The sequence below is a fragment of the Phodopus roborovskii genome, unplaced genomic scaffold (assembly GCF_943737965.1).
Source record: "Phodopus roborovskii unplaced genomic scaffold, PHOROB, whole genome shotgun sequence".
Lineage (NCBI taxonomy): Eukaryota > Metazoa > Chordata > Mammalia > Rodentia > Cricetidae > Phodopus > Phodopus roborovskii.
In genome coordinates, this window is record NW_026125397.1 from 1,694,992 (window position 1) to 1,717,485 (window position 22,494).

At 40.3% G+C, this 22,494-nt stretch overlaps 1 protein-coding gene across 1 annotated transcript in view; it reads right to left on the reverse strand.

The window, feature by feature from the left end:
- Arfgef3 (ARFGEF family member 3) overlaps nt 1-22,494 on the reverse strand; it is a 134,547-nt gene that overhangs the window by 76,795 nt on the left and 35,258 nt on the right. The window contains exons 3-4 of the mRNA XM_051175354.1: nt 13,535-13,616; nt 10,518-10,649 (exon numbers count right to left, since the gene is read on the reverse strand). Coding sequence (XP_051031311.1) covers nt 10,518-10,649; nt 13,535-13,616 — 214 coding nt within the window. The remainder of the gene's footprint in view (nt 1-10,517; nt 10,650-13,534; nt 13,617-22,494) is intronic.

Below are 22,494 nucleotides of genomic sequence, written 5' to 3' on the forward strand. Positions count from 1 at the left end.
GGAGGAAGTAGAGGGTGGTATGATCATAGGTCATTGTATATGTATATGAAATTGTCAACAGATTGAAAAGGGCATCTGGATACACCATCACACTAGGGTTAGACAGGTGGGTGGGGCTTGGTAAGGAGGGTGTGAAAGGACAGGGTATTCTTCTCAGTGGGAATATCTTGGACTACTGCTCTCCAAAAGGGCATATCACAATTGTAGTTCTCCGCCAGCCATACCCTGCCTTGTGACTGTGATCACAAGAGTAGGGGCTGTGAGTTCAGGGCCACAGAGTTCTAGTGACATGATTGTGCCATGTAGTACGGGTTTGATATCATGTGACTTTGCTTATGCCCTTTGGGCGCTTGTCTTTAAAATTCTCATTCCCAGAAAGATAGCAGATGAATGAATACGTTAAAGAACTGTCTAATTTAAAATATAATGCAAGGGGCAAGAACTGGGGAACCCCTAGTAGCTGCCCATGTTTGGAAGCTGATGTCATCCTACCACACTATGCCCCCTGTCCAATTTTTACTATTCTAGTCAGTCCACCTGCAATCTCTCAACTTCACATCCCCACACATTTTCTAAGCATTCTACTAGATACCAATACAGAGATGAGCTTCTTAAAATGCATAATGTAAAACCTTACTTCTATAATGATCTCAGAAAAGAAGAAAATTCAGAAGTCAGATTTTTATAGCCTTTCTTCTTCAGGGTAGTTTGCATATACTGCTTTAATCAGTGCCTTTCAGTACCCCTCCCTATTTGACCGATAAGCCTGTTAGTGGTATGATCTCCCTTTATGATGGCTGTCTTGGCTGCAGTACTTGCTGGGCTTCGCTCTGGGTCATGGCCCATGGTTAAGAGAATCCTTTCTCTTAAGAACACTTCAGATTGTTTTTGACTTTAAGTTGGCAACAATAAGAACAGCAAACACAGTGATGTTTCTTAGTCATGTAGGAGACAGAGTCTTTACCATGTGGCCCATGCTTAAGCAACAAAACAGCCTCCATCTTCTGGAGACAGAGAAACGCTAACATTGCTTGCCTCTAGAGGAAATAAGCCTATAGAATTCCAGAGAACATTTTCCTTTTTTAAGCTTAAGATGGAGACACTAAAGATAACTATCTTTACCTATTTCTATCACAGTTGTTCAATCTCAGCACTGCAGACAACATGGTATGAGTAATTCTTTTTTGAGGGAAAGGATGCTGTGCATTATAGGTATACCACAGCATCCTGGTGTCTATCCAATAGATGACAGTGGCACCTCCCTCCTCACTGTCATAACCAAGATGTCTCTTTGACATGTCCAAATGTTTTCTTGGAGAAACAACTGCCCCAGGTGAGAACCAGATTTTGATTATTCACCTTCTGTGAATATAGCTTGAAACATCTTTAAAATCTTGATCTTGTAGACCTAGAATCAGGCTGGAGGGATGGTTGGGACACTAGCTCTTTCCCAGTTCAGATCCTGAATTGCAGATAGAAATGAGTGGTTGAGCTATAATCCCAATCAAAATTCTCTAATCTTAACTTGATGTGGCAGTTAATTAGACATTCTCTTCCTGCTTCAAGTTGCCCTAGTTCTATGAAATGGCTATTCCAATATGTTTAGAATGGTTTCTAATCAACACAAGATTTGGGTGTGCTTTAATATCCAACTTGCAAATTATTTCAGACTACTATTAGTTTATGGTTATGTTCCAGGTTTATATGTGGCCTTTATTTGTTGTAATAAATTATTGATATTCATTATGGAAGTCTTAATTACCTAATTCTAGGAAATAATATACTATTAATGTTCCTGGAAAATACATAAGTATTAATTATAATGAGGTTAGTGATTCACTTCAGCAGCTGATCAACTGAACAAAGCACCTCTATTCCTATTTCTTCCCCCTTCTACATTTCTCATAACTTACACTTCTAACTAGTAATCTCACAAATCTAGTCTTAAAGACTACATTTCTCTACATTTTAATTCTTAATTTTACTCTCTAGGCATCACAGATGAATAGAGTTGCCCCTCAGGATCCAAGTCCTATTAATTCCAGAGCCTCACATAGATGTCAGTCTGCTAATGCTCAAGTTGTTTATATAAAGTGGTATAGTACTAGCATATAATCTACCCACATCCTCATAAATTTCAAATCAGCTCTAGATTATTTCTAATGTCTGATTCAACATAAACAATGTATAAATAGTTATTACACTATATTGTTTAGGAAATAAGGAAAAGAATGCAGTCACATTTGGTTCCAATACCCTGATTTTATGTCCAACGCCCTGGATATTTTCAATCCATGGTTGGCTGAATGTGCTAACCACAAAGTTTGAGTTATGGTAAGTGTGTACCTATTTGTGTCTTTCCTACTCCATGACAGGCCTTTGTCTTTAGATGCTTTGCTTTTAACTCCACATAGTTGATACATGTTGGTAACAAAACATTACTTGTTGAGGGTTATGTTAAGCCAGAGGAGCCCATGATAACCAGGAATCCAGACCATTGCAAAACCATAAACTTACTTAAAACTTTATATAAGGTTTGGGGGGATTTTTTTTGGTAACTTAGTTGTGTGGCCTTAAACATGAAGTTTATAGATGCCAACCCTGTATTATAATATAAAGGATAAACATGACTGGAGTTCAAATGTCTCCTAGAAGTTCATGTCATCAAGGCTTGGTCACCAACCTATGGTGCCCATTGGTCTATAATGAGACTTTGAAGAGGTAGGGAAGAATGGAGGACCTTAGGTCACTGAGGAAATGTTCTTGAAAATGATCTCACCCCATTCCTCTCTGCCTTTTTCTAGGTACCATGAGGTAATCAATTTTGGTCTCCCATGCATTGCCCACTATAATGCTCTGCTTTACAAAAGACTTTAAAGAGATCTAAAAAGCATCAGAGCCTGATAACCATGGTCCTCCTCAGATGATTTTCTCAGGTAGTTCACTGTGAAAGAAGGCCTACTTGGCAAACTGAGCAAACCAGTGCAAGTTAGAAAACATTTAACTATAGCGTTATAGCTAAATTCCACTTATGAGTGAGTACAAATCATGTTTGTCTTTCTGGGTCTGGGTTACCTCAGTCAGGATGATTTTTTTCTTGTTTCATTCACTTGCCTGATAACTTCATGATGCCATTGTTTTTTGTTTTTAACCATTGAGGGATACTCTATTGTATAAATGGTACCACATTTTCTTTCTCCATTCTTTAGTTAAGAGGCCTCTAGGTTGTTTCCAGGTTCTGACTATTATGAATAATGCTGCTATGAATGTAAGTGAGCAAGTGTCCTTTGGGTGTGTGCCCAAGAGTGATACAGTGGGGTTTTGAGGTAGATTGATTCCCAGTTTTCTGAGAAACCACCATATTGATTTCCAAAGTGGCTATACAAGTTTGCACTCCCATCACCAGTGAAGGAGTGTTCCCCTTACTCCACATTCTCTCATATAGTCTCATCAAATAAATATAACAAAAATCAAAGCTACTAGTTTCCCTGAGCCAAGTGCTGTTCCACTGTTCCAAGCATTTCTTCTTTATGGTGTGTGTGTGTGTGTGTGTGTGTGTGTGTGTGTGTGTGTGTGTGCAAGCACAAGCACAAGTGTGCATGTATTTGTGTGTGCATATTTTTCCGTTGCTGGAAGGGATTTCTATTCCTTCATTACATGTCATCATTGAACTTCCTGTTGGTTCTGCAGTTAGAATAAACACGATGTACATTTAAGAACAGGTTAACTCCCAGCCCAGCTTCAGACCTTTCCCAGAAAATCTAAAGGATTGAAAGAGTCCTTCTGCTCTAGGAACAGTTCAAGCCCAGCAATAAATCAAGTCACTCCAATTTAATGACAGGAGATATCTGATAATAGAGGCTACTCAATTCTAACATATAAATCTCATAGTCTCACCTGTAATTACAACATGGTTTGTCCCATCTGTTGTTTATTCTGGCAGGCCACTGAAAAATACCATGTGTTTCCTTCTCATCTCTATCAGTCAATAACCTAGTTAAGAGGCCATTATTAAGCACATGCCAGCTGCTGTGCCAAGCACCAAAGGGACCAAAACATTACCAAATCTACCATTAGTTTTTCCTTACTAACTGGTGGAGTTTCCATCCATGCCTGCATCATGATTAGGAATAACTAGCTGGAGAGTGTATGTAGTCCTCTGGCTAACCTCACATGCATCTTCATCCATTCCCCTAAGAAAAGTGCATTGAGAACAGAACAGAGGGAATAATGTGCCAGCTGCCTCTGGGGACAAAAAAGCCAGACTAGATTCTCATGTGGTAAGTGTCTTGGCAGACTTTCAGTTATCTTCCACACCATGACCTTTGTCAACAATAGAACTCTGGAACATGGCTGTTCAGGGTAAGACTACATTTCCCAGCCTTCTCTACAACTTTCTGTTGGCTTATGATCAAGTTCCAGTCCATCTTAAGCAAGCAGAAATGTTTTTTTTTTTTTTTTTGTTTTTTTTTTTTTTTTTCCCTTTCCTCCATCTGCTGAACTGGATGCATTGGTTAGGGCTAGGGAGCCAATGTGGAGTATAAACAGAGAAACAATACCAAGAAATGAGGGTTTCTAATAGATGGGGTTCAGCCAACTCTGGCCTAAATTTATGGGAAGAGTAAAACTCTGCCTCATTTTAGCTGAAGTGAACACTGCACTTCGATTTTCCACTTCCTTCCCTTTGGGTCTAGCTGTCCTGCCTATCTGGTTCTGGTTCATGCTTTTTACATCATTTCCAATCTAAAGATCACTTTGCCAGAAGAACCTCCTCTCACGTCTTTTATACCTTTCCTCTATCAGGCCCTTTCATAAATATTGTTCTGATCTCTGGAGTATATTGTCACTCTGTTTACCATGGTTTATGAAGCCTTTTATATTTCATTAACTTCTACCTTAATCTTTCATCTCCAACGACTTTTTAAAAACAAAACAAAACATGGTTTTCAGTTCATTTTCATCATACCATAGGATCATATGTGTCCAGCATACTGCCTGGCACACAAAAAGCAATAAAATATCTATTGAATAAGTGATTAAAATCATTGAAGGGTGTTTCCACTCCTCTAGGAATTCAGGATTCTAGAACATTCACTGTAAAAATTGAGCCCACATATGTTCAGCACCTAGATGTGGTGGGACTTATAAAAAGGAATTAATAGATAATATATGAACCTCATTTAACAAAGAGTGAGCAAACGATTTAAAGGGAAAATTATAGTTATAGGTTTTGCATGGTTATACCTTATTTTAAATCATTAGCCAAAGACAAATATTCCAAAGGGTAAAAGAGAAAAGAAGAAAAATGTAATATTAAATCAGATAGAAAAAGATTATCTCAATCAACATTAGCACCAGGAATGAAGGTTTTCTAAAAACAAATTCCTTAGGAGAACCATCCACTATTAACTCACCACTGGTTTTACTGCACATACAGTATTCTGAAGCTTGTTAGACTGATCCCCAACACTAGCAGTTAAAGAATTATCCACAACCTCAACCTCCAACAGCAGTACATTACAGAGTCATACATTTTTCATGAAGCATTGGATTTCCCTCAATGCTAAAGACAATTGTAAATCTTCCAAAGTGCCTTATGGCTTTCTCTGTTCTTTGATAAAAGAAGGCAAACCACTCAGTCATTCCACCCTCAAGCATTGCTAATGATCATTCTTTCCATAGTGCATGGTAGAAGACGAGTTGCCCAACATTAAAAATACCAGGTCACTGGATAATCATCTAAGTATTTAGATAAATTTCTCAGTGAAAGACTTTCCATTAAAACATTATAAAGAGCTGAATGTGGATAGCTCTGTGGGTAAACTGTTTGATATGTGTGAGTTGGCATGGGTTCAACCCCAGAACTCCTGTGAAAAAGTCAAGTATGGTGGTATGTTTTTGTAATCCAGGTGCTGGTAAGGTAGAAACAAAGGGACCCCAGGCTTGCTGGCTAGCCATATTGGCTGAATCAATAAGCCCCGTTCTCAGTGAGAGAGCCTGTCTTAACAAATAAGATAGATGGTTTCCTGAGGAATGACACCAAGGTTGATCTCTAGACTCTAAATGGACAAATATGCATGCACACAATCACTCATGCACACAAAATATTATTGAGAGGGAACTTAAACACGATCCTTCTGGGCTGAGGATGCAAATTGGTAGTAGAGTGTACCTAATGTACACAAAGCTCCGGGTTTCACCTTTGGCTCTGCAAAGAGGAAAATAAAAAATAAAGGTGGTCCTTCGGTGTAGTCTTTTTCTTTGATCCCAAAGGTTGACTGCAGTGCTGCTTGGTGTACATTCAGTAGCATGCTTTACCTGCTTTCTGATAGCAGAGTTCCAAGTACACACAAACTGCATACACTCTACACCCAGGATTTCCCTGCCTTTGCATATCCTAGAGGCATCAGCTAGACTTGATGGTAGATGAAGTCTCCTCCCCCCCCCCCCCAACCCCGGACATTAGTTGATTTTTCTTCTGGGCCATTAGAAAAAAACCAATGTGTGTAAAAACCCTGTATGACATTTTAATGCGCTAGTGTCAGAGGTTGTACATGACACCTTACTTGGTATTGTTAAGCTTGATTAACCACCTTACAAAATCCAATTTGAATCTCAGAGAGTGGGGGAGGGCAGATTATTTCTCCAGGGGGTTACAGAAAACACAAGACTCTTTCGTCCATTCCTAGCTTTCCCCTTCAGTAGTGCATTCCTTAAGTTTTCTGTTCAACCATTCACACAATGGAATAGTAATGTCTACAACCTGCAGATATGTCAGCATTGATTTAGCAGAGAAGGAATCTGCTGTTTAAGAGAACATATTACCCCTCAGGCTGAATTACAGTTCAAATACTGATGTTGTATGACCTTGGTATGAATGTAAAGTACTTGCAAAGTGTCTGACACATATTAAATTTTAAATAACCAACCCCTTTGAAAATTGTAATTACCCCACTAGCATTCATCTCTATTATCTAAGGATGTACATAAAATAATATATCCACTAGTAGAACTCTCATCAAGTGGCTTTAGAGGGTCACGTATCATATCCTGTCTTATCGCCACAGCCAGTCTGCACTCCCTAGATAGGATGCCGCTGTCTCTCTCTTTGGCTTGCAGAGGCAGAAGGCCAGTCGTAATTCCTTCCAGTCTTTGAAGGCTAAGCCAGCTGTATCAGTTAATAACCTCACTAAAGGTTATCCATTACGAAGAAAGACAGACCTAATTACTCCAGTCAGCAATGCCATTAGTTATGTCCATGACTCCTTGTAAATTCTGTGTGGCATTTGGAAATGACGCATATGAGGGGGAAATGTTACCAAAGCAGACTCGCATTCAGCTTAAATATTAAATAGCCTCCTGCCATCTAGGAGTCCATTTCATAGGTAATCTATCTTTAGAGAACCCTTCTTTCTCATTCTCTATAACCCTGACACTTTATTTGTTCAAGCTATAAAATTTTTATTTGGATACCATGGCCATTTCAATAAATCAAATTACCTCCTCTCTCTCTAAATAGTAAAACTATGTGGAACAGCTCCCATACTACGTGATTTAACATCGTTCCTATTTAATTTGTTAGAACCAAGCATCACTGACTTGTTTTAACCCTTTAACTGAAAGTGTAGAATCTTAAAGTGAGACAAGCTGCTATCCTTGAAATCCTGGCTTTCATTTCAGCTATTTTTTTGTTTGCTCTTTTGTAAAGCCCCTAAAAGAGAAACCATAATATTTTTCTTTCCAGGAACTTAATATCCTGCTTACACATTCTTAGAAGTGTAAACTGGTTCAATCTCATGCTTATAAACACTACCAGCAAGTATGTGAATAAAATCCATGAAAGAAACTTAAGAATAAAATAAAAACTCAGTATTACCTGAAGCTAGCAGGCCTACAGGCCATTGAAAAAAGACCCCACCCCTCATTTACATGAGAAAGGTAAACTGTCCTCCTTTGGATTTAAAATGGTGGCACTATCAAGGATTTCTCAAGGCCCAGTAAGGGAAAGCCACTTGTTCCTGAACAAAAGAATGAAATCTGAGTTCTACCTCTGGCCCCCAAAGGTAGGAATGTTACTATTTCTCCCATAAGAATTCATCTGCCTGGGCCTGTCAGTCACCTGGCTAGGAGACTGGCCAAAAGAAATCTGATTCACTGAAAGATGTGCTAAAGAGATGGGAGGAATAATTAGCCCCTTAATGAGATAGCCTGCTTATATTTCCCAGAAGCCCAGTCCCTGGTGCAGCTGCTTACAGAGACTCCAGGAAGCAGGGCAAAGCCTGTCCACTTCTCGGAGTTCTAATCCAAAAAAAAGTGTAGCTTTTCTTTTCCTTCTTTTTTACACCCTTTCCTTCCAGATACTGGCCAAAAGCCTAAACATATTTCTCGGCTTTCTAAGTCTTTCCCTGAAGCTTCCTCCCCTTGGGCCACACAGCTGCTGATCAACCCTATTAGGGAATATGCTGGCTTTCTTGGACCCTAACTCCAAAAGGTGTGGCCTTCAATCTGTCCCCTCCCCCAGCTGCTGAGATTCACATACCCGTCTGCCTTGCTTTTTTGTTTTGTTTTTTAACTGGGAGCTTCTTTCTGAGCCCACTTCCAAATTCTTTGATCAATGAGACTTACAACTCAGAAGGGAACCCATGCTTCCTGGGTATCACCAGGTGTTTTATAGAGATGTACTGTGCACCGTTGGACAGACATGATAGAAAAGTACCTCTCCTGAGTAGTAAGTCCAGACCAACATTTGAACATGTTTACTACGTCTCGTCTTAATTTTTCTGGACAGGTACATACCTTTAACCCAACTTTTGGGTGGGTAAAGCAGGAAGAAAGCTATCCGAGTTTGAGGCCTGGGCTACATAGTGAGTTCCACATGAGCCAAGGCTAGAGTGGGATCTCCCCTCTGGGGGGGGGGGACCCAAAAATAACAAAAACAAAAAACCTCAAATATATACCTATATAATATTCATACAAATATTGTACTTAAATAACTCCTTATGAGAATAAGTCACATAGAAAAACAAAGATTAAACCAACATATTCTTCTGATGTAATGGGAATCTAGTCTTTCCTCCTATGGTCCAACTAATTCATTTTTTTTCTCAGTATAATTTTTGGGAGAATAGGTCGGTAAAGGTATTTTGATACAGTAGCAATATTAGCAAAACTAGAACTTAATTATAAGTTGTTTGCCTGGGTCATTACAAGAGGAAGAGGATGAGTTTTTAGAAATTACTAGAAAATTATTTTGAAATCCCCTGTGCATAGAGAGGAGAGATGAAAATTATAGTATTTTAATCTAGCATGAGATTTCAAAGGGAGTAGACCATTAAGACTACACTTGGAAGTCCCAAATGCAAGGTGGCCATCTTTGCCTCTCCAAGAGTGGCACAGAGGTGGGCTGGGACGACTGCTCAGTAGGAAAAGTGCATGCCATGCAAACACGATGATCTGTGCACAGATCCTCAGCACCCGAATTAAAAGCCTGCAGTGGGCAGCATGCATCTATAAGCCAAGTGCTGGCAGGGACAGGAGTGGCCCTGAAACTTGCTAGCCTGATAGTGTAGCCAAATTGGCCAGTTCCAAATTCAGTGAGTGACCCTGTCTCAAAACACAAGGTGGACAGTAATCAATGCAACCATATTAATCTCTGACTTCGACATGTATGTGCACACACATGTATGTGCACACAAGGACACACACATACACACGAAGAATGGCACAGAGGCAATGGAGAAGTAAAAAAAAACATCCAGGAATGGTTATAACCTAGTTTATATGAGTATATAGCACATAGCTGCCAAGGTATATCAAAGGATAAAGCCAACTGCATGTTGTAGAAGCAAAGAGAGTTAAAGATGAATGCGACCAGAGGAGTCAGCCAGCAGGTAGGTTCTCACTGTGTTTAGGCTCACTTGAGACACTAGAGAAAAGGGTCCCAGTTCCCATTTTAAAAGGAGCAGGAAGCAGTGGCCGCATCAAGAACATAGAGCTTTCAAAGAATTTGCTTTTTGACAGATAGTATGTTCAATTTTTATAAACGTTGCCTTACTCCATACTAAAGAATCTTGATGGGTCAGTGATATCATTAAAGGAGACAAAGTCCCTGAGTTTGAGGCCATCTTGGTCTATATATACAGCGAGTTCCAGAACAGCCAGGGCTACACAGTCTCAGTCTATGTCAAACATGATTAGGCTTTGCTTTGGTGTAGAGCATACAGGTAGGTGCAGTGCCTGTATGGTCAGGTTGATCCCATGCTGAAACTACACACATTTGAAATGCCAGATCAGGGCAGAGGCATCACTTCTTGAAACTGTACCTGGTCACTCCTAAACAATTAAGGTGAGCTCGGAAGACCACAGCCAGGATGCTACCATCCATTCCAGATAAGATGACTGTAGCACACACCCAATGACACAGTCACAGCAGAAAGGCAGCTTTGAGACAGTATGTGCCCGGGGTCACAATGCGCCCCTTTCCCATTGATGCACAATTGTTCCCATGTCACACCAACCTTCATCACTTCCACCTGCAGGTCTTCATTGAGCGAAGGTGTCACTTTCACTGCGTTCAGCATCTGATTGAGCAGTTGCTTCTCATCAGAGTCTGTCTCCATGGATACAAACCTCTCTTCAGACAGGAGCTTCTGGAAAGAGGCACAAGGCAGTGACTGCAGCCTTTTTCTGTTCTAGCTTCTTATGTACAATGCTCATTTTCTTACTCAGGAGTATCTAGCTGGAGGTCATCAGGCAAGAACTCATGCTACGTACCACTGAGAGGAAAAAACGTGTAACACTTAAAAGGCTAGATAATCAGGCTTCATTTCAGCCTGTACAATGCTATGGGCTAGCCATCTAGGTGATGCAGACAGTGGCAATGAAGGATGAGTGTGCCAAGAAGAACCCAGTCTCATAAAACAATCACTCACAGGCACACTCTTACTAAATGTAAGTTCTGTCAAGTGACAGGAAAAGGTCTTGAGAGCATAAGTTCATTTTTCAGGTATTTGTTTTGTTACCTGATGTGAGCTTCATTTATCCAGAAAGTATTCCTAAACCCACAAACCTTAATATATCCCACTAGAAAAATGAAAGAATTCACTTGCAGGAGGACATCAGGAGAGCTTGTGGATTAGTTTTGTGCTACTTCAGGACAATGCTTATTTTTCCAAAGATTCTTCTATGTTTAGGAGACTACAACTCTACTCTCTCACTGGTCTCTACAGCCACATAGATGAAGCATCCAAAATACATGAAAAAAAATGTGCCCTGGGAATGAGCAAAGGGCTTTTGGCAATGTCTGACACTAGAGAGTGATACATAGCTTGAGTCACATTCTCCAGTTAGAACACTGCTGATAGCCACAGAACATTCTATTCTGTCTCACCTTGAAGGCCCAATTCTTACCCACAAGGGCTGCAATTAAGTTTTCTCTCCAATTTTGAGCTGGTGCAATGGATTTTCCCCCCCACCAAGACTCAGTATAGGACTTTATATTTATTCTTGGCCCAATCCATTCTTTCCTGTTGCAAGTGAGCTGCAATAGGAACCTGTTTCAAATCTTATAGCATCCCTCAGAGAAGTCTAGAGTTGAAGTTCATATTGGAGCTGTCTTACAGTGAGAAAGGCCTAGAAGCTCTGCACTTGTACCTAAAGTTATCAGGCCATAGGGAGCAAGAAACAGACTCATAAAAGAAAGACTCGGCCATTAATCACCAACGTGAATACAATTAAGCAAGCTATGGAAAACATGGAATTACAGCTTTGAATGTCACAGATTTGGAAAAGAAAAACACAGTGGGAAATCTATATGATACTAGAGAAAAGAGAAAAATGCAGCAAGTCAAACAAATATTTATGTTTGTGGATGGCCCAATTCCAGAGATCTAAAACTTTTGAAGATTAATGACCATGTGCCAAAATTTCCTATGCTTTTATTTGTTAAAATATACTGTATCTATTTCTAATTCACTGAGGCTAATGGGACCTGATTTCTGACTCTTTCATATGGCTTCACTCTTAGAAGTAAGGTAAGTAAGGCCTCTGAGCCTAAAAATCCCGAGGAATTGCTCATACTAACACAAAGGCAAAAAAGACCAATGGCACCTCAGACTTGATCTCCATTGTGTGTCTCTAGAGACCAGAGGCCTTGTAAAATCAGTGTGTTTATACAGCCCTCACCTTCCACAGTCTGGATTGGAGCCACTCTGGTATAAAACACAGATGCCCAGAGAGAGTTGTGTTTAAGTAATATCACTTTTTAGATGGGACCAAAGAATTTTTTTCTTTTCTTCCCAGATTTATTTTATAAATATAATACATTAATCCATTTACAAACTTTACTGTAGAATTAAAAAAAATCAAAACAAGTTCAGATTCAGAAAGACAAATATGATGTTTTTCTCTTATTCCCAGGGCTTATATTTTACAGAAATACATAAAGTAAGATATGTCTCAGTAGAAGGAAGATGTGTGGGGAAGAATGGAGCCAGGGAGGGGAAGCTGAGAAAGGGGGAGGGGAAACAGAGAGGTTGGGGCAGAGGGAAGAGGAAAGTAGGGTAATCACTGTCAAAGTATATGATATTCATGTATGAAACCTCATTATCCAGCATGGTGAATATACACCAACCAAATGCCATGTCATATTCAGGGAAACAGGTACAACAAACATCATCATATTCAGCTAGTCCCAGATAAACAAGTGTCACGTTTTCTCTCATTTGTGGTTAGCAAGTGTCCTGCAGATACATGGTATGAAAATAGAAAAATAGAAGGGAACTATCCAGAGAAACAAAGGGGACTAACGTAATGGGAGTGGGGAGGGGAGAAAAGGAAAATGGGGGAGTCTGCCCAATGCATACTATATAATTGTATGAAAATTTAATAAGAGAAATTAATGAAAAAATCAACTAATTTTTCTTGTTTACTCTCAATCCTGATTGCACCAAGTCACAGATGTGGAATGTAAATGAGGTCTAAATTGATGTGATCTTCTTGGGGCTTAGCTGGGTCCCTATGATCAATGCTTGACTACTGAGGCTCAACCAAGTAATGCTGTGTCCAGAGACATTCTGGTGCCTATAAGAAGATCTTGTGCCTTCTGTTGAAATCTTAAAAAGTGGTATGCAAGAAAAAGACACCATGTGATAGAGCTTGGGTAGAGGGGAGGTCCACGTCTGGGGACAAGAGCAGCAGAAGAGGAAAGAGGCAGAGGTAGGGGAAGGACAGAGAGAGGCAAGCAGAGAAGAGAGAGAGAGAAACAGGAAAATGGGGGTGGGCAGGACCCTTTTAGAAGGGAACACAGTGAATGTGCACAGGTGGTGCCCTTAGTGGCTGCAGCTGAGGGCATATCCTGTCAGAACCCCAAGGACAGGCCAGTAGAGATGCCTGAATACTTACACTTTCTGCAGCTATTATCTGAATTCAATCAAGTTTTTAGATAGCCAGTATTTAAAATGCTAATGATTTGCTCTTTCAATGCCAAAGTGGTCTGTCAGCTTCTATCACATGGCTGCATCCAGTTAAATCATACCTGCATCCCAGCCAAAGCATGTTGGGCCAGCTTCACATTCTTTGATTCCAAAGCCAACTGGAGAGGCAGCAAGCATTTCTCCCTGGCAGACACAGAAGTAAATACATCATGTGATAGCAAAACTGGCAGTCATGCACTGTAGGCCTTATGATGCACCCCCACCCCACCCCAATCCCCACCATCACTACTCCAATCCCATCCCAGCTACCCCAAACCACACTGCCACACACAAACTATAACCCTTCATGAAATTTCATACAACTTAGAGAGCAACAAAGCTGTGCAGAAATAGCAATACATCAGGAGCTTGCCTTCTTAATGTGGCTACAGGAAGAAGAAATGCAATTACTTCCTCTAATGGGTGTACAGCATGCTAATTACGACATAGCGGGTCGATGAACGAACGTGCTTTCTCTTTCCCCAGATTAACAAGTTACTCATACCCAGGACACAATGTATGAATGACTCTCGGGAGCAGTGTTTACATCAATTTATGTATTCTGCTCAAAGCCGTTTCCGCCTAAGAAGTCATCACATCACCACTGGCATTATTTATCCATAAAAGTTAAAATTTCATTTGCCAATTCCTCCCCAACTCAAAGAATACAATTGCCATTCATATTTTTAAATTGTCTTCCTATAGTCTCTATTAAGTGCAGAATATACATATTCCCAAGATATAACTATAACTACACAGCAGCAGCTTTGGTCAATGAAAGGCACAAACAAATAATACGAAAGATGGAGAGCTACTTGGACTGCCTAAAGCTTAAACACAAAAGCAAACAAACCAGAGAATTAATGTTAGGAATTAGCCAAAAGAGCTACAAAGACAAAAGTATTTTGTATTAGAGGCATTCACTTTAAATAATTAAACAATGGGTCAAGAATTTTAATCAATCCATTATTTGAAATCTTAATCAATCCATAATTCGCCCGTGGGTTCCAGTGGCACAATAGAACAAACATCACTCCATTTCCTCCAATGCACCAAAGCAGCCCCATTGTTTTTCCTTATTAATCTGTTTATGTTTTCAGTAGGAGCCAGAAAGATAAGTGAGTGAGCCACAGGCTTAGACTCTAAGGTTTCATATGTGTGGGAATAAGGGTCACTGCTATAGAATATACTGAAACAGAAAGTTTATTATAGCCTTGATTGCTTCCTGTCCACCCCAGGGCTCTGTAGCTTTCCTGTGGAATCTTTCACCAGCAGCTCCCCACTGGCAAAGTGCGAGTCTGTGACCCCTCCTGATGGCAGCTGTGGAGACAGCTGACAACAGCTCAGCAGGAAGAACACTTGGTGCCTAACCCTTCTCTCCTCTCTTCTTGGCAACCCAATGATCCAACATCCATGTTTACATGACGATGGAGGAACAGCGCTGCCAGTTCACACGAGGTACATCCTTTGGCACATAGATGAATTACCCAAATATGTTATTTCCAGGTGGGTGGTTGTAACTTTGTCACTGTTATCAGTAATATCTGCCCTTCTCAGTGACAAGGCAAAAGCCCTGCTGAGCAGTTGATTATAGAAGGGAGAGATGAGTCTTCCAATTTTGCTTCCTTTGTTCAGTCATACCCAGTTCATAAGCTTGGAAAATTAAATATACAGGTAAAAACAGAGGGAGGAGGAGAGGTAATGGGCTGATGGGTAACAGCAAAAACAGCTCTGGACTTTATAAACAATCAAATCTCCATCAGGATGAACTTACTATGAAAGAACTTTCATCTCTGATTTGTAGTCAGATGAAACAGAGAAGGCATAGGACCAAGAAGCAACCCAAGAAATCCAGAGCCCTCACAGCTAAGTACATGGAGCAGGAGACATCTATGGGGTAGCTGTAGGCTGACATTGCACATGTATTACATATTCTAGTACAAGGCTAGTGTGAGTGCCACATTCAGCAACCATAGGCATTCCTTTGTAAATGCCCCCCAGGGAAGCAATATTGTGTTCATATACAACTTAAAATCACTACCACCCATCTGCACCCACCCTTCCATCCACATGTAGTCCCTATAGTCCTCATTCTACCCTAGCTTTTAGACTGCCAGGCTGTATAATGACTCTGAAGCACTTTCCTAGTCTGCTTTTCACACTGTCATGAAGGCAGGCTTGGTAGAGCGGAGTTTGTGCTGAGATGAAAGGTATCAGCTAGTGTGAAGGCCATGGGCTATTGATCCATTCAGACCTGAACCAAATCATAATTTTGTTAGGTCTCAGCTTCCCATCCACTAAAAAGGACAGCCTTAAAGCTGATGGAAGAATGCCCTTCTGTATGTGTTCTCTTATTGGTTGATGAATAAAACACTGATTGGCCAGTAACCAAGCAGGAAGGATAGGTGGGGCTACCAGACAATGAGAAGGATGGTAAGAAGAGGCAGAAAGAGGCTGCAAGGAGATGCCATGTAGCCAAGGAAGGAGTTAACAGGTTCGAACCTTTCTCCAGTAAGATAAGACCACATCAAAATACTTAGATTAATAGAAATGGGTTAATAATTAAGAGAGAGCTAGCCAATAAGAAGCCTGAGCCATTGGTCAGTTTCTCTGTGTTTTTTTTTTGGGGGGGGGGTCTAAACGGCTATGGGACCAGGCAGGACAGAAACTCCATCTACATAAAGCCAATACTGAGTTGGGCACAATGGTTTATACCTGTGATCCCAGAACTTGGGAGGTTGAAGTGAGAGTAGTGCTGCAAGTTTGAGGCTAGTCAGGTCAGCTTTTGTAGTGAATGGAGACTCTTATGCAAAATAAAATAGAGTTAAAAACCAGTGCCAAAGAGTTAAGTAAGGAGTATGTGACTACAGAGCAGGAAGTGGCAGGATTTTTCAGTGCAGAGATGGGTAATGAGAGTGGTGTGCATTTCACGTGGTCTCTGTTGGAACTGCATGACTGCCGGATATAGATACAGACACAGACAAGTAAGTCAGTGAACATGGCCATGCTCCAGTAAACCTGTAGTTATGAAACCAGGCAAGGGGCCAGATCAGTTCTACATACTAGTCTGCCCTGTCCTGGTACAGATCATGTCTTACAACATGGGTTAAGCAAATCAAGCCTTCTCGTGTAATCCAGAAGGTTCTCACAGGACATGGGACTAACTGCCTCAGAAGGACATCAACAAAACCAAAGATGGCACCAGAAATCAAAACACATGCTTTGAAGAAATATCACTGTAGGCAAACATTTCCCTGGGCATTAAACCAAGGCATTCTGTCCATCCATTGAACCAACATTTGGTATCTACAGTGTGCCAGGCACCATGTACAGATCTGGGCATGAGCCAACATGGAACAGAGCAGGTACCTTTGTATTCTGAAGTAACTAGAAGGAGAGAATTGTTCTTAGCATGTACTCTTACTATATTTAGTTTTATCTATAACTACAACTTTAAAATAAGCCTTTCTGTTCCTCAGGTCACACTAGAGAAAGCTTGGGTTCAGCCTGCCCAAATCCATCCAATTCAAATGTATTGGAGACGATTCAAATATAAATCTATCTGACACACTAAACCAAATTCCTCCTAACCTCCTTTGGTATTAAAATCACAGAGCAAAGCTAGAACAGTTGTTTCTTAACCATTTTTTAGGTCACACATAAGAAAAACATCCAGCATAAAAAGGGATGGCAGAGGGGAGCTGTATGCTCAAACCATTTTACACACAGGAATGAAAATATCCTTGTGAATCCCAGGACCATATCCAACGAAAATAGGCCAATTAAGCACAGGATTCTGGGAGGATAACTGACTTCCTTACATCTAAGGCTCCATCAGCCCCTATTATCCTATCTGTGCCTCAGATCCTGGCTTCAGCTGGAAAGGAACGAAAGTGCCAATCAACCGAAGTCATAGGGCATATCTGATTTCCCATCCTGCCCTGTGATATCGTTAAAACCTCCAGCCTTCCTTTTGTAAAGTGAATTTAATGAGAGTGTGTGACAGGCTTGTTAATTGGGGCTCAGGATGAGATTCATAATAAAGATGCAACAATGCACACACTCAGTCCCCTTGCACCTTCCAAACTCAGATTAATCATCTTTTGATCTTTCTAGATGCTGTCTCATTGGGAAAAAAAAGCATAGGAAAACTAACATCCATTTACATTTAGTGACCACTTTTTATGCACGGGCATGTGCAAATTCATTCTTGCCTAATTAACCAAAGGCAGCAGGCTCCGGTTTCATGTCCTGCCATGTTATTATTTCTTGAAATATAATTAGCAGTATGCCATTCTCACACCAAAGACATTACCCGGTGTCTGGTCATGTCAAGGACACTAAGCCTGTCTCCTTAACTGCTCTGTCACAGATCACAGACCAGCTTTATTGGGCTGGAAGGCAACAAAGGATAAAAGGAAATTTAAAAAGAATGGGAAAGAATTACAACTTGCTAATAATTACCTGCAAACATGAACAGAAATGAGAATTTCTAGTAAACCCACATAGTTTTCAGAGTCTGAGGTGATTCTACTTCAATGCCCTGGTGGGAAGTATCAACAAGTCAATTTATATTTGTAAGATATGTTTACACTCCATGGAACTCTGATTTGAGCCACTGTATGATAATATAGTATCTTTTGTTAAAATCAGTGGCTTTTACATACAATATGCCATGCTACACAACTTCATATTTACAATACATAAAATTAATTACAGAACCAAAATTCATATTCCATTGAATTATGACTTTTGGAGGTACAGATTTGCTATGCTTTGAACATGGCATGTTGCCACTAAAACTCACATTGGGGTTCAGTCCCACAAGCTGAGTAGGAAGTATCTGGCCACATGGGAAGAGCTAGCCTGAAGGGATTAATGTTCTCTCTTGCTTTCTTGGAACTAGATGAGCTGCAGTTAAGAGCAAATTCAACCTTGTGTTCTGTCTTTTGGTACTGACTTGTCCTTGTCACATTCCCCAAGATGTAAGTAGCTCATCATCAGAGAGAGGCCACAAAGATGCCAAACCCATGATTCACAACTCCTCACCTGCAGAACCATAAGACCAAACAAACATCTTCCTAAAATAAATTACCCCCTTACAAGCATTCTGTCATATCAAGAAAAAAACAGGCTAAGACAAGATTTAATTGTGCTTAAACAAAATGAAACTAACAGGGTGAAGGACCCTGGCCCCAGAGGAGAACTTTCTCTTTTTCTCAAGTTAGCTAAATGTAATATTAAGCTGCCTCCTAAGCACTTGAATTTATACTGGAAGACTAGTGCCTCTCTCAACCCTCATTACAGAACCTTCTTTTCTTGGTAGATGGCGATTAATACAGAGACTCCTGACTGAGCAACATGCAAATCAGAAGACACTGGAGCGCTTGGTTCTAAATGAAACAGGCTGTTGCACATACTCATAGCAGTTGTAACTTCAAGTATTAAGACATACACAAGATTAAGTCAACCAAATTTCAGTGTAGATGGAAGAAGAGGCCATGATGTCCCACCCTTGGCTGAGACGCTATTGGTAATCAATGGCTGCTGGAAAAGGTAGAGTCAGGTTTTTGTTTTTGTTTTTTTTTTTAAGAAAGCAGCTCCTCCTGAGAGTTGGCCCATGCTTTGGTAAGTGACCCTACACACATGCACATACTGGGAGAACTAAGTGGGACCAGTGGGTTTAAAACACAGAGCCCATGACATTGGGAGGGGAAAGCGTGGTAGAAATAGGGAAGGAATGAAAGGGAAAGAGAGTGGGAGAAGAGTTGATCAAATACAATTTACTTATGTCTGAAATTTCCAAACAATTTTAAAAGAGCAATGCAAATAACCCCCACACTGGAGATGGAGACAGGCATAGTCCAGGTTATATATCTTTATCCTTTGTGAGTGGCAGTTCACGGAACAATGTTCTATCATGAGAAGTTACAAGCTATTTGAAAGCAAGAAACAATTCATTCCTTGGGTGTTCCTGCTGAGTTCCAAGCACAGGTACCACCATTTCCAGTAATCATGATCTTTCCTAATTTGAGTACAGGTTTTTGTGTCTCCCATTGTGATGCTACCTTTATCCTTCTAAATACAGATGCTTTAAACAGTGTGTACCAACACTGATGGATTTCTACTGATGAAACTTTTGCTTCAGCCAATTCCATGGAGCCAGTTGGAGTTAAGGTGGTTCCTTAACTGACTTTCTCTAGAGTGCAGTTAAAACATTTCCATTTTACTTCTGGTCTCATTCATATTTTATTGAAATTGTTTTTGTCAGTGTCAACCCTTTCCTTTTATATTTAAAGATGAAGATTAGAGTCACCTGTCAGAAGCTATGTTAGGCCTCTGGGACACAGCTAGGACGGACACAAAATCCATTTTCTTCCGTAGGCTTACAGGATTTCTTAGCAGGCCAGCTGCAGTTATTAAGTTGAGCACATGAAATTTTCATTTCTCTTAAGTCAGAAAAGATTGAATATTGGCAACTTCAGATAATTCAATCTAGCACAGAAATCTGATATAACATGGCTATGCTCATATTTTGCCTCAGGATTTAAGATTGTATTGTCTATCATTTTCTTATAAAATGCTTACATGTACATAAAAAGATCCAAGAGTATAAAAGGGTATCTAGCACTGGAAATTAATTTGGCTTCTGCCCTAAGAAAGAGATTTTTTTAGCTCAGTATTGACAACGGGCATTTCCCAGAGAAATGGCTTTTTTCCTTTCCTTTCCTTTCCTTTCCTTTCCTTTCCTTTCCTTTCCTTTCCTTTCCTTTCCTTTTCTTTTCATAAATGCTCTCTGCATCAATCTTTACATAGGACATACAATCACAAGGTAATGGTCCATGTTGTTACTAGCTCTGGCTCCCTGTAAAATGGTCCCTATAAAGCATTTCTTTCCCCTGTTTAGCTCACAAAGGGACGAGAACTTTACGTCCACAGACACAGGGTATGAAGAACAAACTCTCCCATGTCTTTCTGGAGTTTATAAAGTCTACATATTCTCCATAAAGAATGCCTGTTTACACTGTGATTTATTAGGGGCTTACACTTACAGAAGGTGAGTCTATGACCATCATGGCAAGGAGCACAGAGGTAGGCAGGCAGGCATGGAATGCACCCACTGAAGGAGTAGTTGAGAGTTTATATTCTAATCCACAGACTTGAGGCAGAAGCTAACAGGGAATGGTGTGGGCCGCTGAAACCTCAAAGCCCAATCCCCAATGACATACTTCCTCCACCAAGGCCACACCGCCCAAACCTTCCCAAACAGTTCCAATAACCAGCATTAAAATCTGTGAGGCATCCGGGGACCATTCTTACTCAAACCAGCACAGCAAGTGATAAAGCAAATTTTCAAAGCTAGTTTTTTGTTTTCTTTTTTTTTTCACAGTTTGTGCCTAAGTTTAAAAACAACTGAACCAAGTAGAAATTAACACAAATACAATATTTTGCTATATTGCTAAGAAAGAACAATAGATTTACTTTTTTATTCTGAAGTTCTGATCTACTATCCTTTTAATAATTGAAAAATTATGAAATGAGTAAAAGAGAAAATTGATAAAGGAGAGTCAATTTTTAATCATTCTGGAAGAAAATTAATGAGTATAGCTTGGTACTTTTCCTTGAAATCCAGTATTATTAATATTACTATTTCTACCATAAGATATAAATTCTATATAATCAGAGAGGGAAAACTATTTTTATACCTGGGGGGGGACAACAGCTGACATGATGTCCATATTAATTCTAAGGATGACTGTTCTGGAACCCATTTTTGACAAATATTGAACATCAGTGTAGTACTAGGTTTGCACTGAGCAAAGAACAAAAGGAAAATAGGTCTAAGACAAGAACAAGAGTGGGCACACCTTTCAAGCACTACTGAAGGCAAAATACCCAAGAGTTAACAAAGCCATTTGAAGGGTTACTGGGCCTTTGGTGACAGGCAAGAAGGCCAGAGCCAATGGGCACAGTGGGCACATACTCTTCTGTTTCTTTGGGCCAGGCATCTGCCACTTCCAACAAAAGGGTATTTGGGTCAAGGAGGAATGACAGTAGTGACATTTATGAATGTCTTCGATGTACCAGGCACTGTGCTGAGGGTTTAGATTATTTAATGACTCTCACCTTGATTCAATGACCAAGGACAAATGTTGCTGGCACTTGATGGAAAGAATAGAGAGGAAGAAAGGAAATTTGCATCTGGATGCTAGGTAGGGCGTACTCCTGGCCAGTCTACAGCCTTCGTGCTTTGTTTGTTTGTTTCTTATTTTCCAGGCCCAGTGAGTACCAGAGCAAACATTTCACACAGAGCAAGCGGATGAAAGAGCTTTTGTGAAGGAATTTCCAGGAACAAGCTCTCTGAGTAATGGACTTGCCACCAGGTCTGCCAACCCAAGTTTGATCCCCAGGACCATATTGGAGAAAGAAAAGAACCAATTCCCTCAATTTTTCTGTGATTTTTATGCACACATGATGGCATGTGCATGTACCCAAAAAATTGATTTTAAATATGTTAAGAAGCTCCCTTCTTTCTACCCACTGCCACTCCATCCTCTATTCCTGCTGCAGTCACACACCTTGCTTGTACATTTCCCACTGTGAGCTGCTGTAAACTGCACCTCACCTCCAGCAACATTCCCAGGGCAAGCACTTTCTACTGCGCATGCATTTTCACAAAGACTAATGTGTCCGTATGTATATGTATCAAGAGTTCAAGAATATTAACCTGCTTTGGCTGGGGACTGTTTCTTCTTGTAACCCTTTCTAAGAAAATAATCACAGAGGCAGCAGAGGACTTTTACCATAGGATCATTTGCAATGTAAATAAGGCTAAATCCCGGCAAACCCATAGAAGAGAATAATGGGCAATAACCAAGCATTCTGGATTTTTTGTTAACAAAGGAAAATGTCGGGATTTAAAAAACAAATGTCATAAGTGTTCAGGGTGGGCGAGGAAGGATGAGAGACAGGGAGAAACACTGACATCTCCAAGACGTGTCTTTGTCTACTGGGGACTGGA